Source organism: Centruroides vittatus, unplaced genomic scaffold, assembly GCF_030686945.1.
Source record: "Centruroides vittatus isolate TY-2023 unplaced genomic scaffold, ASM3068694v2 contig_602, whole genome shotgun sequence".
In the NCBI taxonomy this organism is placed as follows: domain Eukaryota; kingdom Metazoa; phylum Arthropoda; class Arachnida; order Scorpiones; family Buthidae; genus Centruroides; species Centruroides vittatus.
The window spans coordinates 644,339-665,428 of record NW_027122368.1 but is presented as its reverse complement, the minus strand read 5'-3'; the positions used below and the strand labels follow the sequence as shown (position 1 = coordinate 665,428).

Below are 21,090 nucleotides of genomic sequence, written 5' to 3'. Positions count from 1 at the left end.
ATTTCTAGTTGTATTATATGCTATAACCGCTGTATACTTTGCTGGCGTCATGGTACGACTGATGCTCACTCTGACACCCGTTGTATGCGTGTTAAGTGCCATTGCATTTTCTGACTGCTTCACTCTATACATGCAAGAGGACGAGAATCCAAAATCTGTTGCGGGATCTACAGACAGTGATAGTGAGGAGAGTGACAATGGAGGAGATAAGAAAGGAAATAAAAATCTTTATGATAAGGTTTGAATTATAACATTAGGTTCTTACATTTACAATTCCTTCTACTCAGTAATTTGAATTTCATAGGCAGGAAAAATTCGCAAAATTAAACCAGATCAATCAAAAGAAAATCAAGGATTAGGAAATAATGTGAGAAGTATTGTTGTCATTGTGTTGATGATTATACTTATGATGTTTGCTGTTCACTGCACTTGGGTCACAAGCAATGCCTATTCTAGTCCTAGTATTGTTCTGGCAAGTTACAGTTCGGATGGGTGAGTGAATGTACAAATTTTTTTGTGTTCTTTATTATGGCTAAGAGTACTAATCATTGTTCTTAATATTAGATCTAGGGTAATTTTAGATGATTTCCGAGAAGCATATTATTGGTTATCTCAAAACACAGCTGACAATGCTAGAGTTATGTCCTGGTGGGATTATGGTTATCAAATTGCTGGGATGGCTAATCGCACAACTCTTGTAGATAATAATACTTGGAATAACAGTCATATTGCTTTGGTAAGTCTAATGAATGCATCATAAAAATAACAGTATAATTTTAAAATGTTAAACTTTTAATATTTCTTGTGTAGGTTGGTAAAGCTATGGCTTCAAATGAAAGTGCAGCATATGAGATAATGAAATCTCTAGATGTAGACTATGTCCTTGTCATATTTGGAGGCGTCATAGGTTATTCAGGAGATGACATAAACAAGTTTTTATGGATGGTCCGAATTGCAGAAGGAGAACATCCCAAAGATATACGTGTGAGTAATTTCTCAAAATATTAAAACATTAATTGAATAGACTAAAAATTTTGATGGGACAGATTTCATAATGATAACTCTTTTGCTAATCATGACCTTGGCAAGGTAAACAAGCTCAGTAGTTCAACGAACCATAGAATAATGCCAATGGGAGCATAATCTGCCAATAGAGCAACCCATGCCAGTAAGGACTGGGGGGGGAATGAAGCAGTAACTTGCAAGCAGCATCAGACTGAGTGGACAGCTTTTAAATTTGAAGTTTGTTTTCTCCATGATGAGTTTGATACATTCAACCAGATTCAACACTTTCTGATATACATGCATCAGTTTACTCTAGAGATAATATACCAAAGCTTTAAAATATTGATACAATCAGAAACAGACAAATCATAAGCCTGCCTGAGAAAGAAAATGTGATAACCATTAGACAGGTTGACACACTACACTAAAAATAGCATAACATTAAACTTAATGAAAGAGGTTACAAAAATTAAACTTTACAAACAGCATAACCATGTACAAGAATGCACTGACATCCTCAAAGAAAGATTTGGGCAGCCAAGTCAAAAAAAAAATCAAACAACAACAGAAGACCTACACTCTACAGAAATAACAAAATAAACTCTTCACAAATAATGGAAAATTTCTACAGAACTACATATCAAACTCACCACACATCTATTGATCTGCTGTTTGATTTGCCTTTCTTGAATGATGTTCAATGTCTACTACTAAGGCGAGATTAAGATAAAAATTTTTTCTGGGAATCACCCTCCATTAACAAACTGCAGCCAATCAATGTTTTCTCTAGCCTTTTTCATAACATTGACTGCATGTTTGCAAGCATTTGTTTACAGGGTGGCATCAAGCCACTCATCATTTCATAACTTCCCCTATACATTTTTACAATTGTTCTCCACACCTATTTATATATGCAACATTTAATAATTTGATTTAATAACACATTTTTATCATTTGTGTTAATATTTAATTTATGCATTTTTATGTAATAATAGAACAAGTGATAAATTAAGTAATTTCTTGTTATTTTGATCCATTTGTTACCTGTGTTTTTTTAAAAAAGCCTTTTAAAAGATGTTTAAAAGGAACTTTTTTAAAAAAATAAACATTTTTTAAAAGGCCTTGTTCATTCATCTGTCTGTAATCCTGAAGTTTGTGTGGAAGAATGAAGATAATTAATGTTTTTGATATATTTCTTTGTGTTTTAACATTCCTTCAGATTTTCACATCTTGTTTTATTAGTTCCATAAATTCAGTAGCTACAAGAAACTTAACAGTTATTGATGCAATGCTTATAATTGAGAATAACATCTCAAGTAATCTTTAATATCAAGTAGAGTGGTGATTTTTTTCAATTTTTCCTCTTTAGTTTCATAAATAAGATATCCAAGAAAGCAGTTTGAACAATTATTAAAAATTATCAATTATCAAAATTAATTTGTTGTGTTTTGTCTATTCTTCTGTCCATCATATTTGTTGAGAACTTCACAGTTATGGATTACAAATTTCTTGTTTGATATGTTGTCGAAATTTGACTATTAAGCCGGATGCACACATGCGGCGCGGCAAGGAAAAGCGGCAGAATGACGTCACTTTTTCTCGCCGCAGAGGTCTATTTCGTGCCGCTTTTCTCATGCCGCAAAAGTTGGTCGAATTCTATCTTTTGAGGCGACCACCGCCAAGACGCGTTTCTATCAGCCAATAACATTTCGTCTGGCAGTCACGTGAGAAAATACAATCACGTGGTGTTTTAATGGCGGAAAGTTCGACGTGGTTAACCGAAATAACTAACATCAGAATAAAGAGGAAAGAATAATAAATTTAACAAATTCTACACAGATACAGTAATCATATATCATTTAATTTAAAGAACAAAACAACCGAATCTTACTCGAAATAGTATTCTTTATCGAGAGATCTTAATCGAAGAATAAGCCTATTTTGTACATCAGTTCTTTACCGATCCAACAAAATATCTCGGCAAGATTCTTGCCAATACGATATCTCTAATCCAAAATATTCATTCGAATCTTCGACGAAATCTTCCAGCTAAATAAAACGAGCTGTACAAAACAAAATTTGTAAACACGTGGATAGTGGTGCGTCGATATCGTTCGCCATCTTGAATACTGAACGCATGCGTCGAAATGTAAACGGATTGCCGCTTGTGTGGTCGTGATGCCACGCGGCGAAGACGCGTTTGCGTCACCGCTTTTTCTTGCTCGCCGCATGTGTCGCAATTTGACTTTAGTTTCGTTTGCACTTCTCCAAGTCCATTTCTTTTGTGGTTTCTTCTTAAAGAAGGAATTCATAATGTACAGCTGTTCATATTATACAAATTCAATACAGTAGAGAGTCGTTAATTGGAATCAATTGCGGACTGGGGTTGTTCACATTAGTGATTTGTTCCGATTACCGATTATGTACGAAAAAATACATTAACCTGTCCGATCTTCAAATTTTTCACCGTCGCGTGTCGCTTCATGTTGAATTTTTCTCCGTTGCGTGTCTCTTCGTGTTGAATTTTCATCGATTTTAAGCCTAATGGAAATTTTTATAATAATAATCGAGGCTATCGTATCCTTAAAAATTATTTCTTCATTTTGTACAAACAAAATAAATATATTGAAGAATATAAAAACATGAAAATTATACTTTAGAAGTAAATCTAGTATCAAAAACGTTCGATTCAGCACGACACAGTCCGACTGAAAATCGTTTCGAATTACCGGCGATTCCGATTACCGGGGTTCCGATTAACGACTCTCAAATGTAATTCAGCTTCCTCTTTCATTTCTTGTACCATAGCCATAGTTCCCAACCAAGCTTTCTCCATCTTTCCATTCTTCAATTCTCACATTCAGGTCACTTATGATTATCCTATAATAACGAATTTTGTTTCTGATCATCATTCCTGCTTCCTCATAGAAATCAATATCTTTATCAGAATAGCTAGTTGTTGGAGCATAAACTTGGATAATCTGTACTTTATACTTTTTGACAGTTTGATAACTAATCTTGCTACTCTGAGCTGTCAAACTCAATAATATAGGCTTTTCCATTTTTTATGAATGAGAAAACCCACTCCACTAGTTTTACCATTACTTGTTCTATTATAGTAGAATACCTGTCTGTTGTAGAGTTCAATTTTCTGTTCAATTCAATCCAATCTTTATTAATCGTAAAAGGTTTCCACCTGTTACAAACAGGGTGGTTTAATTTCACAATTTATCAATATTTTACACACAAATTAGTTCTTCGTATCTTTATATTCTAACTTATACTTCATATTTAGTATATTCCCTTTAACATCTGTTATAAAACACTTCAAGTTTACTCTGTTTTTTGCATACAATATCTCATTATTTTAGCATAACAAAGATCTGCTTATCTTTTATTAAACTTATATTTATGGTTAATACATTTACATAGTAGATTAATTTAATCTTGTTATAACAATCTAATTTTTACAACTTTTTATATTTATTTCCAATTCTTGCGCATAATTATATAGTTTACATGTTATGTCTATCTTTGCTCTACCAAAAAACTTCGTATTTATCTCTTTCATTAGCACAACCCGATAGTGTATACATATTAGTTTTTAGAGTTAACTTACTAGTTTCTTTACAATCACAGAATATATGAAACTTCGTTATTATAATTTTATATCTTGGACAACTGGATTGTGGAAATTCAAAAAATTTATTAACAATAATCCAATTTTTATTTAATCTCAATTGTTTAAAAAATCTTTTAACATTAAATGCTAAAATTGTAAGCTGATAGTTATTATTAAATGGATAATATAAAATTATTCTATACAAATCAGGTTTAGTCCTTTTTTGTATATCTTCTTTATCTATCGAAATGGATATTTCCAATATCCTTTATATTAACTGTTGATTTTGTTGATCATTTGTATCCATTTGGTCCATAAACAGATCTATTGAAAAACTATATGTATTTAATTTCATCGAAATTTGTGATATCCAATTTCTATTACGTTCTTTATCCCTAGAATTTTGATACATATAATATCCTTGTTGATAAATTCTTTGCATTTCTAACTTTTAGTAAAAATTTTTATATATCTTAAGCGAGATAGCATTTATTTTAAATCTATTTAATTCCAATCTTAAGGTATTTCCTGGGATGCTATTCTTAAGTAGGAAAATTCTATGTATAAATTTACTTTGGATCTTTCCAAGATTGTTAAAGTTAGTTATACTCCAAATTGGTGCTATATAACCTATCGAACTCATTATTACTGTATTGACAAGAGAAAAGTATATCTGGACATTCTTCATTTTTGCTTTACTTAATATTTTTACCAAGTTGTTTATTAAACTATTAGCATTGACTGTCACTTAATTTATCATCCAGGTTTCTGTAAATCCAGTTATAATGTTAGAATCTATGAATTCCTTACCTGAGACTTAGTGAATTTTCTCGCAAAGATCCTGTATATTCCAATAACCTGTTAGAAAAATATTTTTGACTTTATTAGTCTCCCTTAATTTTACTGCTATTTTTTCTTTAACTATCTCCCAGCTGTACCAAGCTTTTATTATATTATTTTCAATGCTATTTTCTTATTTAAGGATCTAAACTCAATTTGATATGATTTTCATGCCAGTCCTGTTCTTTTTTAGTTGTCTGTCTATTTCTAAAAAACAATCCATTTGAATGATCTTGTTTGTATTCATATCAAATGTGTATATTATTATCCTTAATATACTAATCATCTCTTATTAAAATTTTATTTTTACTATTTTATATTTAATCTGATCCTGTAGTTTCCTTCCTTCTAATTTTTGATCTGATACACAAGTCCATTGTAATTAATTTTTTTTTTTTCTTGGTTTCATTAACGATTTTTGGTTTCAAAGTCCAAAATCTCTTGATGACTAAATTTCTATCTTTTACAGATTCCAGAATTACTTTTAATATTAGCTTATTCTTACTATTTTTTAGTTAGTCTTTCAATTTCTATATTTTTTAATCCTAATTCTTCATTAATAAATTGTTTAATTTCTTGAGCAATGTCCAATGTTTTAACTGGATAATTAAAAATTATTATGTTCTTGTTATTTTCCAATTTATCAAATTTGAATTCTAACATACCTTTTAACTTTTTGTTATTTTTGTAATTATCTTTTAATTTTTGTATTTTGTGACAGATTATCTTCATATCTTTTTTATAATTATTATTTTCTTTTATTTTGTTCACTTCAGCTTTTATTAATTGTATTTCTAAGTTTAACTGGCAAAATTTTTCCTGAATTAATTTGTATATGAATTTTAATGTATATTGTGAATTGTCAATACCTTTTACTTCGGTTTCTCTTGCCAGTCGAAAATAGTCCTGAATTTTTGAATTTCTCGGGGTCTCATTTTTTCTTTCATCCTCTTCTTCAATTAGGTATTCCTCACTTAAAATTTCCAGTAACTGCGTTTCCCTTTCTTCATCCTTGTAACTTGCCTTTCGAGGTCTATGTTGCCCCCTCTTTTGCATATCCAACTGACTAGGCCGAAGTGGTGAACGGGAGAGAGGACCAGGATTTATTTCAATTCCAGCAATTATTAGTAGTATTTTAATCAATTCCAAGGTTAATTTAGTTTCTACAATTCTAATCTGTACATACCACATTGCATAATTTTTTGTTATTTCCATCCCAAACTTGTTCTAACAACCTCTCAAAAAAGTTCACTCGCATGCTTGACAGCTCTGACACACCTACATATATTCCAGTTAATTCTCTCTAGTTTTTCTAGCTCTTAAGTTCAGACTTGGGATTAAAAACATTGTTTGAATCAATGCTTTTTAATCCCAAGTCTGAACTTAATTTGATTGAACAACTTTGAACATGAAAAACTAATCTATTAGTTTGCTGATCAATAAACGGATTAATAATCCACATATTTCCTATTCGTCGATCTTCTTCAGGTGGATAATATTCGTTGAATGCACAAGAAAGTGCTTGCAGATGTTCACAGATCATATGATTTATCTATTTTATATCCAGATCTCCTGAATTAATAAAATCTGATAAAGAATGGAACATATCATAGTTGTCTTGTATTTGTTTATTCCACAGTATTAACTTTTTAAATGCATCAATTTCATTGTATAAGCTAAAAATGGTAGTGTTATTTCCCTGAAGGCTTAAATTTAGTTCATTAATAAGGGAAGATATATTCGATAAGTATGACAGTTTCACAACCCAATTATTGTCGCAGAAAAATTTGGATAATTCAGAGTTTTTTTTAATATAGAAAAGATTGAACTTCCTCTCTTAATTCAAACAAGCGTTCCAAAACTCTACCTTGCGACAACCACCACACTTCTGCATGAAGTAACAAATGGTCATGCTCGGATTCCATTTCTTTACACAAAATTGCAAACAATCTTGAATTCAATGCGTTACACCTAAAGTTTACAATTCTTACACATTGGGAAAGTACGTCATTTAGTTGGGAAGACTTTTTTTTTTTTTTTTTGCCAAATGCTCCCGATGTATAAAACAGTGAGTAAATATCATCCCATCTGTGGTTATTGCTTTTAGTTTTGTTATAGAAGAATGTTTATCTGTCATATATGCTGCTCCATCAGTACATACACCAACACAATTTTTCCAGATGAGAATTATTTTCGATGTAGTTATTAACAGTTTTGTATATTTCAGTACTAGTTGTATGACTTTCTAATTCCAGACAACAAACTAATTCTTTTAAATCGTTGACTTCATAATCAATGTAACAGACATAGCAAAAAAGAACGGCATTATTTGACACATCAGTTGATTCGTCCATTTGAATTGCAAACAATATCGATTCTTTTAATTTTCGAATTAGTTGATATTCAATGTAGAATATCAACTAATTCAAACATTCTGAGTTGAATTGTATCATTAGATGGAGAAAGAGTTTTCATTTTATCAGCAGCTACCGGGCCCAGCAATTCTGAACACATTGATTAAGCATGGCTTTACTAAATCCTCGGCAATCGAGTAAGGCTTTTTGCATTTTGCAACTCGTAAAGCTACTAAATATGAAGCTTTCACAATTGATTTTTCAACCAAAAAGCATTTTTTAAAAGAAGATATTTGTTGTTTTAATTCAAGACTTTTTTGTTCAAAAAAGTTATTGGCATGTTTTCCAGTTGCGAATGTTTAGATTTTAAATGACGTAAAAGTTTAACTGGTTTCATGCATTCATTTGACAGACATCTTTACAAACAACACACTGTGGTTTTTGCACATTTTCTTCAGATTCTGGCCAAATAATAAAGGCAAATTTTCAATAATCCACATTTATAGTAACGTACAAATGTACACTTTCGTTTTGTTTCAGGTGAATGTGTTTCTTGATCATTAATATTACTTGTGCTAGTACTAGATTTAAAAAAAAAATAAATCAGAGTTTTTGACACTTTCTTCTTACTCGTTATTATGCAAGGTCTGAAAAAAATGGCATTTTAACAATTATTGTTATTGATATTTTAATTAAATTTTACCATTTAAATTTAGCAGATAACAATACAAATACACGTTCAGAGAAAAACAAAGCAGGAATACATAGGCATACGAAATTCACTGAAACGCATTCAAAGGTTCACACAGAATAACAACACTGACGGTTAAAAATTCAGCAATTATCAACACGTAATATGAGAATTATAAGTAAACATGTGTTGGTGCAGCTTCTACTGAATTAAAAATTTATCTAAATATATATAACTCATTCTTTTTCAATATAGATATTGCTACTAGAACTTGATAAACACCAATCTATCCCTGTGTCATACCAATCACACACACGTGCAGTTTTCCTTTCTCCCGACTTATTTAAATATATATTTTTAAAGTTTTTGCGGACCGGTGGTTGAGAAACGTTGCTATAGAGCACTACCACACTATGATGAGGTGTAGTCCTAAAGTTTAGAAGTGTTTTTTTAAGAAATTGATGATATTTTCATACCTGTGATGTGTTTGGAAAAATCATTGAAATCTGGCAATAAATTCAACCCTGGCAATATTGTTCCATTTCCACTATCCAGATAGTGGCTAAAATACAAAAACAGCTCACATCCCTAAAAAGGTAACATTCGGTTCCATCCAACGATGGTAGATGATCTTCACATTATCCGAACAAAGTATTTTAGCCATTCGTTTTTGGATTGTGTCAGTTTTATCCACTTGTGACTTGGATAAAGCGCACTTTGATAATTATTCAATTATATTTGTAAAGAGTCTTTTGGTTAAAATAAGTTAACAAAGTTACCATTAGCCAGTTATTCCTAGGTCTTTTGATTCACAGACTTTTAATGGGATAAGATTTTATCAATAATAAAAATTGTAATAGTTAATAAATATATAGTTTTCATAATTTACCCGCATTAAAAATTAAATAATTTTTGTTTTGAGTATTATATACTTGTAGTATATCACGATTATCATAAACAGAAGTCAGTTTGAAAAAATTGGTTTTTCAATTTTAAGGATTACAGTAGAATGTTGTGATGTTAGTACCTCTTTCTGTAGTGATAAATATCGGGATTTTCTAATAACTTAAAAAATTATAAACTGGTATTAAACTTACATAGTATGTAGTTTCCATATAAGAATTCTGTTATCCTTTCTTAGACTTACAGCCTGTTAAAGTACACAAAATTCATAGGTATTCCAGTTGACAGAGATTGCAATATATCTTCTATAGCAGGGGTGGCCAACAAGTCGATCGCGATCGACCGGTCGATCGCTAGCGATGTCTTGACTTAATGTATTATATTTGTAACCGAACGCAACTGTATGCATGCAGTTATGACTCGACTCATAAGCAGTGAGTGCACTTCGTACTGAAACAGTGTATAAACATAGTATGTATTTCACACTTCCCCCTCCCCACTTAGACCATGCCTATGACAACAAGTCGATCGCGACACATTTTTACGATAAAAAGTAGCTCTTATGTCCACAAAAGTTGGCCACCCCTGTTCTATAGGATATAGCTGGCAAATGTTACCATTTTTACCCTTGTTAATCACCCTGTTATTTTTGACAAATCAACGTAATAAGTCGATTTGTCAAAAATAACGGGGAGATAAGACAGTACCCGGGTAAAATGCATATCGTATTTATTGCATAGTCGGTATAACAACGCGTGTCTTTAGTGCACATTATATACCACTCAATCGTGCTCAGTGATGTCGGACAGAATTAAAAGATTAATAAAGAAAGAAGGTAGGTAGTTTGTTGCAGGTGTAATTCTAAATGAGGGAAAACAATGTTTGAGACAATACTTTCTACACCTTCATACCGGTAACTATTGTGTTTTTAACGTCCACTTAGAAGGTGTGCGTATATACGGGTGCAAGTTATATGCCACTCTGCACATAATTATTGTATTTAGTTCCATAAAATCATTTTAAAAACAGAAAAGGATTTTCTAACAGAATACAATTCTAAGATAATTAAAACATCATCGATACATTTTCTTATATTAATCTCATATAACTTAATCTAAACTTTCTGTTTTAAAATAGACTTAATGTGATTAGTCAAGGGAAACAATGAACAGCCTTTCCTTACATTTTTAATTCGAAGGCAAAAGAGAAAATACCCGACATTATTATTTTTTTAATACTGATTTTTGATTTTTGTTAGCGGGATCATTTCTAGAATAATTAAGATGTTTAATTTTATTTGTAGGAAACAGATTATTTTACCGATCGGGGAGAATTTAGAGTGGACGAACACGGTTCTCCGACTTTACTTAATTGCCTGATGTATAAATTAAGCTACTTCAGGTTCGGCGAATTACAGGTAAAAGTTTTTCGACGTAGCTGATAGCGTACAGATGGCACTATTAAACGGTTGTAAATCTAATGTATAAATTTGTTGGACTAGCTGGATTACAGAACTCCTTCGGGATTCGATCGGACTCGTAATACGGAAATCGGAAACAAAAATTTTCAGTTGGAACATTTGGAAGAAGCTTACACCACAGAACATTGGCTAGTCCGTATCTACAGAGTGAAGAAGGAGAGCAATCGTCCCCGTATCCCATATACTGAACGCACCATCAAATCGTCTCGCGTGTTTATATCCAAAAAGGTAGAATTTGATAGGTAGATATTAGAGTAAAAAAACTGCATCGATTACCTATTTAAACGAATTTTTGTATTTTTTTAGACAAATAAGAGGAGGAAAGGAACAATTAAGAGCAGACCTATCGTGGTTAAAGGAAAACGCGTGTCCAGAAGTACAAAGAACTGAATTTTTATTAAAGATGTGTGATATTCAGACACGAATAATGGCTCCATATCCCATAATGCCTTGTCCACGGGTCTGGTGCTGTGTTTCCTTCACGGTGACGAGTGCCTCACATTGATCACACTTGTCCTGCCACACCGGACTTGTCCGCCGAGTGCAGACGCACGCCTACGGACAATCAAAGTTCAGCTCAACTTGAGGCATTTTCACTTAGAAAAATTTGTACAGAAAAAACTACGTGTTGTTGCAAGTTCAAGAAAAGTGTTGTTTAAAAAAAAGGATGCATTTGAATAAACAGACGAGTGAGTCACATTTTTACGTAAAGAAAATTTTAAAAAAATTGGAATCACTGACTCCCAGCGTACGGTTAAGTTTTTTTGCAGTAAACAGATTATTTAACATTCCACCGCACCATTACTAAATGAGTTTTTAGGATTTTGTCGTCACATTCCATCCAGGTGGGAAAAACAGGTGCGCATTTTTTTGCATGGTACGGAGGACGGGAAACACCTCATTTTACGGACATGCATCTAAGCATTTAAATTCTTTATCGCCGCAGGTAAATCTAGATCCTTCTTTATTCTTTTCAATTGTTAACATTCGATTTTATGTATTTATACAGAATATCCACAATAAATTGTCCGTTACATTTTCTGTTTAATCAAAATTAAAACCAAGATGGGAGAATTGGGATCGTCGACGGTTTGTATGGCTATGCATTGTGGTTAAAAGTCCTTTTGGATTAAAAAATCTTTTAGTAACATATCAGTTCACTCATCAATTGCAATTTGTACAGGAATGGAAATGGAATAAAAAGATGATATATATATATATATATATATATATATCTGTAAACCACCGAGTCGGATGTATTTGTCGCAGGGGAGAAAATGACGTTTCTCCAAAAAATATTTTCGGCCAATTTCCCACGACTAGAAAATCGAGAGTGGCATTTTCCCCACTTTACGCCGCGGCAAAAATGCCTTCCGGTCGCGTTCCATTTCCATGGTCTGGCTTCGGGATCCCCCTCCACCAGCACCTAAATATAAGCGGGCTTATTAGACCCATGGGGGCGCCATCGTTCCATTCTTGGCTGTCGCGCTATTTCTAGAATGTTAAAATTGCTAGAAGAAAACTTGCAGAAATTTCTTAATTGACGAAAGTCGAAAACATTGAAATTGCGTTACCCTAACTCGTAAGGTTCGGTGCTTTTTATTTACGACAACTCCCAACGCGAAAACCACTAGACGGCGATTCGGCCGTTATAGTATCAATATATACGGTTTCTAACATTATCTACCAAGTTCCCCTTTTATAGTTCGAGTGTTTTAATCGTTATCGATTCCTTGTGTACCACCTGTTGGAAATTCTGCTACGCTGGTATTTCCCCAAGGTCGCCGGTGGGGTAATCGGCATCCTGGTACGAGTAATAACGCAGAAATGGGTCGGATAAATGACGTAACGACACTAGTGAAGACTGGATAATCCGGATGGAACTGGTACCGTTACCATACGTTAATATCTTTACGGTGGATAAATACTAGTGACTTCAGTTTGGTATTTTGTACGCACTAACCGTCGATGTAACGTAACTTATTGTAGGCTAGAATTGACCCGGAATTTACCAGTAAGGGCTATTTCACATTATGACCGACTGGTCCGACTTCGAGTCGTGTTGCCATAGCAACAGCAGTCGGACAGATTTAAAAAGTTAAATATTTGTAGTCGAGTGGGAACAGTCGGTGAGCTACGGCCAATGAGAGCTTCGAAATTACCAGACTTTGGATATATTAAAACTATCGAATCAATCAAACATAACTTTACATTATATATATTTCTAATTTATTTAATTTTCCCTTGTACAGTACCTTATATCTCTCGTAACTGCTTAAATTTTATACGGAAACACGTGTGACTTTAACATATGTTACTGTGAAAGACCGAAAGTAGAGAATGTCGACACATACAAAATACGTCGGTGAAAGACGGAATATTTGGTTATACAGTCGAGTCCGCTGAAGTCGACACCATCGGTTAAGCAGTCAATTTTCTGTGGTCCCGGCCGACTTACATAGTTATTAATGTTAAAAAAACTCCGGTTTACTCGACACCGTTTAATTCGTCACCGCTGGATAAGTCGACATACTTTTGCTGTCCCACACTCCGATAAGTCGTCACCCCCTCCTGAAAAAATGAATTCACTCTGCATGTGTGGTGCGAACTCATTTTTTTCAGGAGGTGACTCGATTTATTTATTAATATATTTAATAATATATTATTATTATTAATTATATATATATATATATATATATATATATACATACATACATATATATTAAGAAAAATGCCTTAACATTTTATGTATAAAATAATAACAGATAAACAAAAAGAAAATATACAATCTACATGAACGTCACACCAGAATCCAATTTTGCATTTTCTCACACTAGAGGCATTAAGAATCCTTAGACGTTACTTGCTAACAATTGGCAATTCCGAAGATGATGTTATCGAGGCGTTCGTGATCGTTGAAAAAGAAAGTCGAGACAGTTAAGTCCTCAAAACAAACAACACTAAAAGAATTTTTCAGTTTTCCATGTACAGAGTAATTGTAAATGGAGGACACAATGTATCGTAAGCCTATACTACTATATTTTATTAATTGTAGTTTTGTGGGTTTTTTTCCAACTTCGCTTTAGTCATCACATCGGATAACTCGACACATTTCCACTTCCCCTTGGGGTGTCGACTGTATTATACATTCGAACAATCGCCGGTGTATGTCGACAAGCACAGACAAGCTTTGGTGGAGGTCGAAACAACACCGGAGAAGCCGATGTCAACAGAGAAGCGACAGTCTGTCGCCAAATCCTTTGTGGGTAGTCGGAGGTAGGACGAGGTCGTACCTCTTCCCGGCAACGGTTTGGTGGAAACCGCCCAATTTGTCATGAATGGCGTTTTTTTCTTTTGATCCCGTGAGGTGGGGATCGGTTCGTCAGCTTTATACCCGTATTCAGTTCGTGATTTGTAAAGAAAAGTTACTTCCCATAGATGAGATTACTTCCCAAGAAATATCGCTGAGAGAAGCAGCTGCAGCCAGCGTCGTGACTAGTCTTTTATGCGCCCCGTGCGAGCTTCTGTAACAAAACTGATATAAAACTTGGTCTAGGTCAATTCTATGCCCTGTGCCTGGGCACCGCCCTAGTTACGGCACTGACTGCAGCTAATCCGAAAAGTGGAGGGCAAGGCTATACACGCTGTCATTGCAAAAAGAAGTGTTCCACGAATAAATGCAGTTGTAAAAGCAAGGGACTCTTGTGCAATTCAAAGACTGTACTGTATAACGTTAATCACATAATTTGTGTGTGTTAAAGAAAATAATAATTCTTTAATGATTTAGAATGTACTGTACTTTTCGTTTTAGGTTCAACAGTTTATTTACATGTGCTGTTACTTAAGCTTCCTTATATTTTGGCATATTAAAAGGTTGCATTTTTGTCTTAACGTAATAAAAATATTTTTATTCAACATTCACCATCAGTGCATGCTGAATGTCGACATTTGCTGGTGTAAATGAGAAATAATGATATTTAGGCGCTTGGTGTATGACATATTTGCTATGTGAATGCTAACATTCACCGGAGAATATCGACATTCGCCAGATATCGGTCATTCACAGTAACGTATGTATATATTAAAAAACATTATCGACGTAATGAGAAAAGATGGTAATATTTAAGCCGGATGCACACATGCGGCGCGGCAAGGAAAAGCGGCAGAATGACGTCACTTTTTCTCGCAGAAGTCGGATTTTGTCGCTTTTCTCGTGCCGCAAAAGTTGGTTGAATTTTATCTTTTGCGGCCACCGCCGCCAAGACGCGTTTCTATCAGCCAATAACAGTTCGTCTGGTAGTCACGTGAGAAAATACAATTACGTGGTATTTTAATGGCGGAAAGTTCGACGCGGTTAACCGAGATAACATCAGAATAAAGAGGAAAGGATGATAAATTCTACACAAATAATCATATATAGTTTAATTCAAAGAACAAAACAACTTAATTAATCTTACTCGAAATAGTATTCTTTATCGAGATATCTTAATTGAGGAATAAGCCTATTTTGAACACCAGTCCTTTCTCGATCCAAGAAAACGTCTCTAATCCAAAATCTTCGTTCGAATCTTTGACAAAATTTAGCTAAATAAAGCAAGCCGTACAAAACAAAATTTGTAAACACGTGAATAGCGACAGTGTCGGTATCGTTCGCCATCTTGAATACTGAACGCACGAGCCGAAATGTAAGCGGATTGTCGCTTGTGTGGTGGTGCTGCCGCGTGGCAAAGATGCGTTTGCGACACCGCTTTTCCTTGCCGCGCCGCAGTGTGCATCCTTAACGGTACTCAATGCGAACGCTTTTACTACTAATCGGTCCGATTATGGTGTGAATAAGCCGGACGGTTTGCGGCGTATTCCATGGCGGAAGCCACGTCATTTTAACGTAGTTGAGTTCTCGATCCGATTTTGGAAGTTACCAATTTCCGTCTACTTTTATCTTAAAATCTTAGTTCGTACTACCGTTATTAAATCGGGGAAACAATTATTGTGACGAACTTTAGGTGTTTTTCTATTTCGCGAGTAATAAAAATATTCTTCCTCTCACGGAAATGCGCCCGCGTGTTTCCCGTGATACGTTTGTTTATGGAAATTAGTTTTACGCCAGAACCTCCCCGCACGCGTTTGAGGTTAAGTTTAGGAATTGTGGAAAATGAAAATTAAATGCATTTCAATTGCTTGAAAAAGACCGGTAAGGTATAAATCTTATCTAGTGATTACTTCCCCGGATTTTTGGTTTTAGTTTACGCAAATTTACATATTAAATTAACAGAGACATTTCACTTTAGTAAAAATGCGCTTTTCGGATTCCTTTTTGTCGATAAGGTTTAGTTTGGCCGATGCCTGAAATTTCTACCGCGGAAATGGGAGAACGGCGCTTTGGAATCGTCTTAAACGGAAATTTCGGTACAATTGTACAGTACAGTACATGCCAACCTTAACGCGCCCGTGGGAGCGAAAAAGTCAAAGGAATCGTACCTGTAAATACGACCCTGGGCCAGATAGAGCGCCGGAAATCGGCCTACTTCCGCAAACATTATGGCGTTTAGACGCGGGAGCCGAGGTGTCAACCGGAGCGTGGAGAAGGGGCAGTAATACCTGTTGGAGGTAACGATTGTTTTCGGTCTTTGGAAATTAATGCATTTATTATTATTTCTTATAGGCACGGCCACCGGCGCTTTAACTCGCTGGCGACTGGAACAACCGCCGTCGGGTTCCACGTTTGAAGACGAATACTTTCAAAAAAATGAATATTTTATTTATTAATTTGTATTTATGGATGACATTGGCAATTACAGTAATACCCCGGTTTTTGATGACCGGTTATGGTCGATTTTTTCGCGAAAAATTTGTCTCCGATTTCGTCGGCGTGCTCAAGTGACCTCGCTGCTAATTTTGCGAAAAGAAAAGGCGACTCACCCGTTTTCCGGCTTAGTGTGGCGTTATTTCTTGTATGAGCATTACCCTACGGCGGTCAACCATTGGCCAACGGTTTCGTTCTCTGAACACTGGCAGCCGATTGCGGAGACAACGTTTACAGATCGGGTAGACCGCGGTTCAAAAAAATGTCATTGCAGAGACGGCGTTTCTCGCTTGCCACAATGCAGACAGCGATTAGAAACAAGTTATTTGACCTACTTTCTAGACTCGCTCGACAGCAAGTTTAGAGGGCTTTTTGTAGTTTTGTTAGTGGAAAAGTTTAGATAAAAAATGAATATCGTTCCTTCGATAACTGTTGTAAACGGTACGAATCGACAAAATTATTCATTAATTAATTGTCATTGTAGTTACAGAACGTTCTGTTAAACAAACGAGATAATTTTAATAATTACCGAAATCTTTTTATAGAAAAAATATATATAATAGTAATAATAAAATATTGAACATAAACGTACTCAGCAAAAATATATACTCCAGTAACCACTGGATTGGAAGTGTTGTGTTGACCGTTAATGTTGGGGATGTCAATGTCAATCGTGCGGTGCCTACTACCGTGACCGAAGAGCAGGGGTGTCCAGTATGCATGTGTGGTGATGGAGTTCGAAACACTGGTCAGATCAATTGCTTTGTTGTTGTAGTAGGCGGGTTGGTCGTCATTAAGTAATATTAGATTGGAGGAAGTAATCGGGTGAGAGATTCTGTGGCCTCTGGTGTCCGTAGTATTGCCCCGCATCGTGGTGGGTGTTGAAGTCCCCACATATGATGGAGAGGTTGTGGGATGTGCATGAATATGTAGTCAAGGTGAGTTAAGTTGCTGGCAGAGGTTTGGGGCAGAAAGTAGACGTTTATGATACAGATTAGGGTAGGAGTGTAGATGGTTATGATGATCCATTCGGGATCACCGGGAAGGATGGACTGTTTAGTATTAACAGATGTGCAGGGGATGCTGTTTTTGATGTAAGTTACGAGACTGCCACCTTTTGCTTTGGGTGTGTAGTAAGCAATGTAACCAGGTAAGTCTATTGTGTCTGTGGGTTGTAACCAGGATTCTTGAATGGCAATGACGTCATAGTTTTTCCAAGTTCCCTCGGTTTTGATTTGAGTGATTTTGTTGCCGAGACTGGTAGTATTCCATTGTAGTGGTTTCGTATTCGTTCGGATGAATTTTCTGAGTGATATGTGGGCAGTTGATGTTGTTATGGAGAATTGAGGGTATTGGACAAGCTGTATTGGTTGGGTTCTAGCTTGTTACATTTAATTTTGGATTTCTTCCTCTTGTAGCGGACACTTCGTCTTTTAATTTGTTCAAATTTTCTCTTTCTCTTTGTTTTGTGGTAAGCAAGTTTCTTGATTGGTATGTTTTGTTGGGCCGAAGTGCTAGTAGGTTGTGAGTAAATCTTGCTGGGTGTATAATTAGCGGCAGGTCAAGGAGTATGGGGAGGTCAAGCGTTTTTCTAGCGTGTTGGGCAATTGGAGCATACGTGGCATCCTTCGTGAGGTCTTCAAGTATATTGATCATGTAGTTGAGGATTTGATTTTGTTGGTGAAAGCAGTTTGGATGGCAGTAAGCTGGGATAGAGTGTCAGTGTTATCTAGTGGGTCTATCTGCAGGTTATTGTTTGGTTAGTGGTTCGGTCGTGTACTGTCTTGATTTCGGCCATTCTATACTGTTTCAATGAACATAGGTTGTGATTTATGGGTGTTTATAGTATGAGTTTGTGCTTCTTGTTTGGAGCAGTTATATTGTTTTTGATAACAGATAATTAGTTGTTTCAAATGGTAAGTCAGACAGTTGGGGAAGTATATATGTGATTTCTGGAACAGTTAGCACAGGCTGTGGGGCAGAACATGTGTCGTCTGTATGCTGGTTGTGCAATTTGTGCAATGGGCTTTGCTTCTGCAGTGTTGTTTAGTATGACCAAGACGGCCACAGTTATGACATATTCTCGGTCGGTCTTTGTACTCTTTGGTACGGTATGCTGTCAGGTAAAGTCGGACACACTTAGGCACATGATCCATCACCAGGTCAATTTTGATTGTTCCAGTCAGTAATCATAGACCCTTATGGGTCTGCTGAATCTCTGAATGCAGACTGGGAAGTGACCATCATCTTGTAGGAGTTCATAAATTTCTTGCGCATTAAGGTCAGTGGCCTTTGAATGAATGCTTTTAATGATTATTGTTTTGATGTAGGAGCTGCGTGTTAAGGCACACTGCCTTAACATGCAGATCATACATCAGGATTGGGATATTGGCTATCTGCAAGTAGGTTAGAAGCATAGAGACGAATGATGGTGTTTTAGTGATGCATAATTTACTGGTTTTGGTTGTCAATATATTTGTTATTTTTGCATTGATGTCGGGATGGTAAACTACTGTACAAACATTTAAAACGTCATCATCTGGTTGGTAGAGGCCAGTTGTATAATGCATGTTGGGTTATTTAGGGAGAAATTCACAGAGGAGAGCCAATAGGTAATATCATCACAAGTAGGACAAACATGATAGATCCAGTAAGTTGGGTGTTGTTGCAGTGTCAATGTACAGTCCCGATCAAAATGATTGACTATCAGTCGATCGATTGCGCAGCTGTGGAAATTGATCACTTGTTACACCAGGACGTTCTATCTCTTAGCAAAGGCGTTTCAGGTGGACTGATCCGATTTGAGCCGTAATAGGGGTGAGGAAATCGAGCCGGAGGGACTTAAGCGTGCAGTCAAGCGCTCTGCAGGTTGACAAGACTAATCGCTCATCGCTTGCCTAAAACTGCGTGTGTAGCATCGGCCTTTTTTCTTTTAAAATTGTAAATTTGCCGCCACTGATCATCAGAAATATGATTTTATCCGTTATCTTTATACTTTTCTTTCTGTATAATGTTTTATTTACGTTTATTTTCCTGTAATTTGAGACGATACAGCTTTAAAATAAACAGATCAGGTCTCACTTGCCAATAGATTATTTCAACTTTCACCGATTGTCGTCGGTTCCTTTGTAATCAGAGAGGAATAGGACCCTGTGTCAATTTTCACTGTTAAGTGTTAATTGTTTTTGCGGTAATCTGAGTAGAGGGGAGAAGTTACTTAATAAACCGCCAAGTGTTTTATTACTGTTTAAACAACTGCTCCCCAGTTGTTATTTTTAGTAATTGGAGAGGGGTAGATCGTGTGTCAAGGTCAGTTAAAGTTTATTACTTTCGCAACAGGGTGTCATCTGAGCTGCCACCCACTCCCCACTTAAATGACAACAACGTGCTAAGTGTTTTTGGGACTTATTAGAAAAACACACAAATTAAAAATGAGTAAATGCATTTATTAATTCTAGTAAGAAAATTGGTTAACAAAACATAACGAATCATCAAAGTGTTGCTTAATTGCTAATAGAACATAGCAATTATATGTAACGAAACAAAACGGTGTTAGCTACCGCTAACAAAAAAGAAAAAAAAAACGCAGATGGAGGGGAGAGGTTTAGAACCTCGACCACAATCCAACTCTCTCAACGACCTGATTCAGTCGCTCGAGCATGCTTTCCACAAGAGTGTGACAAAGCATGTCCTCGCGAAGCTTCTCCCAACGACTAGAGACAATGTCCCAAAGGTCGTTGGGATTGGCAGCCTGAATGGATTCGTCGGTGAGCTTGGCCCAAAGATGTTCGATTGGGTTGAGGTCCGCCCCTCTCCCCGGCCATCCCAGATCCACTACTTGTGGATGGTCGTCTATCCACCTCGAAACGATTCGTGATGTGTGGACCGGGGAGCGGTCCTGAACAAAAAAAAACCGCTTATCGCCATAGACGGCCCTCACCGTCGGCAGTAATACCTGATCTAAGATCTCGATATACTGCACGGCGGTGAGGTGACCGTCTATGCGAACCAACTCCCCGGGACCCGCATCGCTCATCCATCCCCAGACGCCTGTAAACAGAAAAAGCAGATAAGTTGTCATGTTTAAAGAGGTAATGACATATATACACGAAAACACCACATTAAAAACACTCACCTAGCGAAAAACGCCCACTTCTTTGGGTGGGCCACACATATTTAGGATCATGGCGGGTAGCTGGTGGCCGTCGAACCAAAATCGGCCCACTGCTACTTGAGCAAAATACTTTTTCGTCACTAAAAATGACATTCGACCAATCCGCCTTTGTCCATCGGGAATATTGTTGCGCAAATCCAAGTCTATCCATTTGATTTGCGACACTCAAGAGTTGCTTTTTAGCGGCAATTCTTCCGAAGAGATTTGCTTCTCGCAAC

General features: G+C 35.7%; 1 protein-coding gene across 1 annotated transcript in view; it reads left to right on the top strand.

Annotated features, from left to right (window-relative positions):
* Nucleotides 1–12,047, top strand: part of LOC136979299 (dolichyl-diphosphooligosaccharide--protein glycosyltransferase subunit STT3B-like) — a 48,379-nt gene extending 36,332 nt beyond the window's left edge. The window contains exons 10-16 of the mRNA XM_067275242.1: nucleotides 9–238; nucleotides 305–492; nucleotides 565–736; nucleotides 811–984; nucleotides 10,719–10,832; nucleotides 10,917–11,123; nucleotides 11,202–12,047. Of these exons, the coding sequence (XP_067131343.1) occupies nucleotides 9–238; nucleotides 305–492; nucleotides 565–736; nucleotides 811–984; nucleotides 10,719–10,832; nucleotides 10,917–11,123; nucleotides 11,202–11,285 (1,169 nt within the window). The 3' untranslated portion in view covers nucleotides 11,286–12,047. The remainder of the gene's footprint in view (nucleotides 1–8; nucleotides 239–304; nucleotides 493–564; nucleotides 737–810; nucleotides 985–10,718; nucleotides 10,833–10,916; nucleotides 11,124–11,201) is intronic.
* Nucleotides 12,048–21,090: the final 9,043 nt, after the last annotated feature.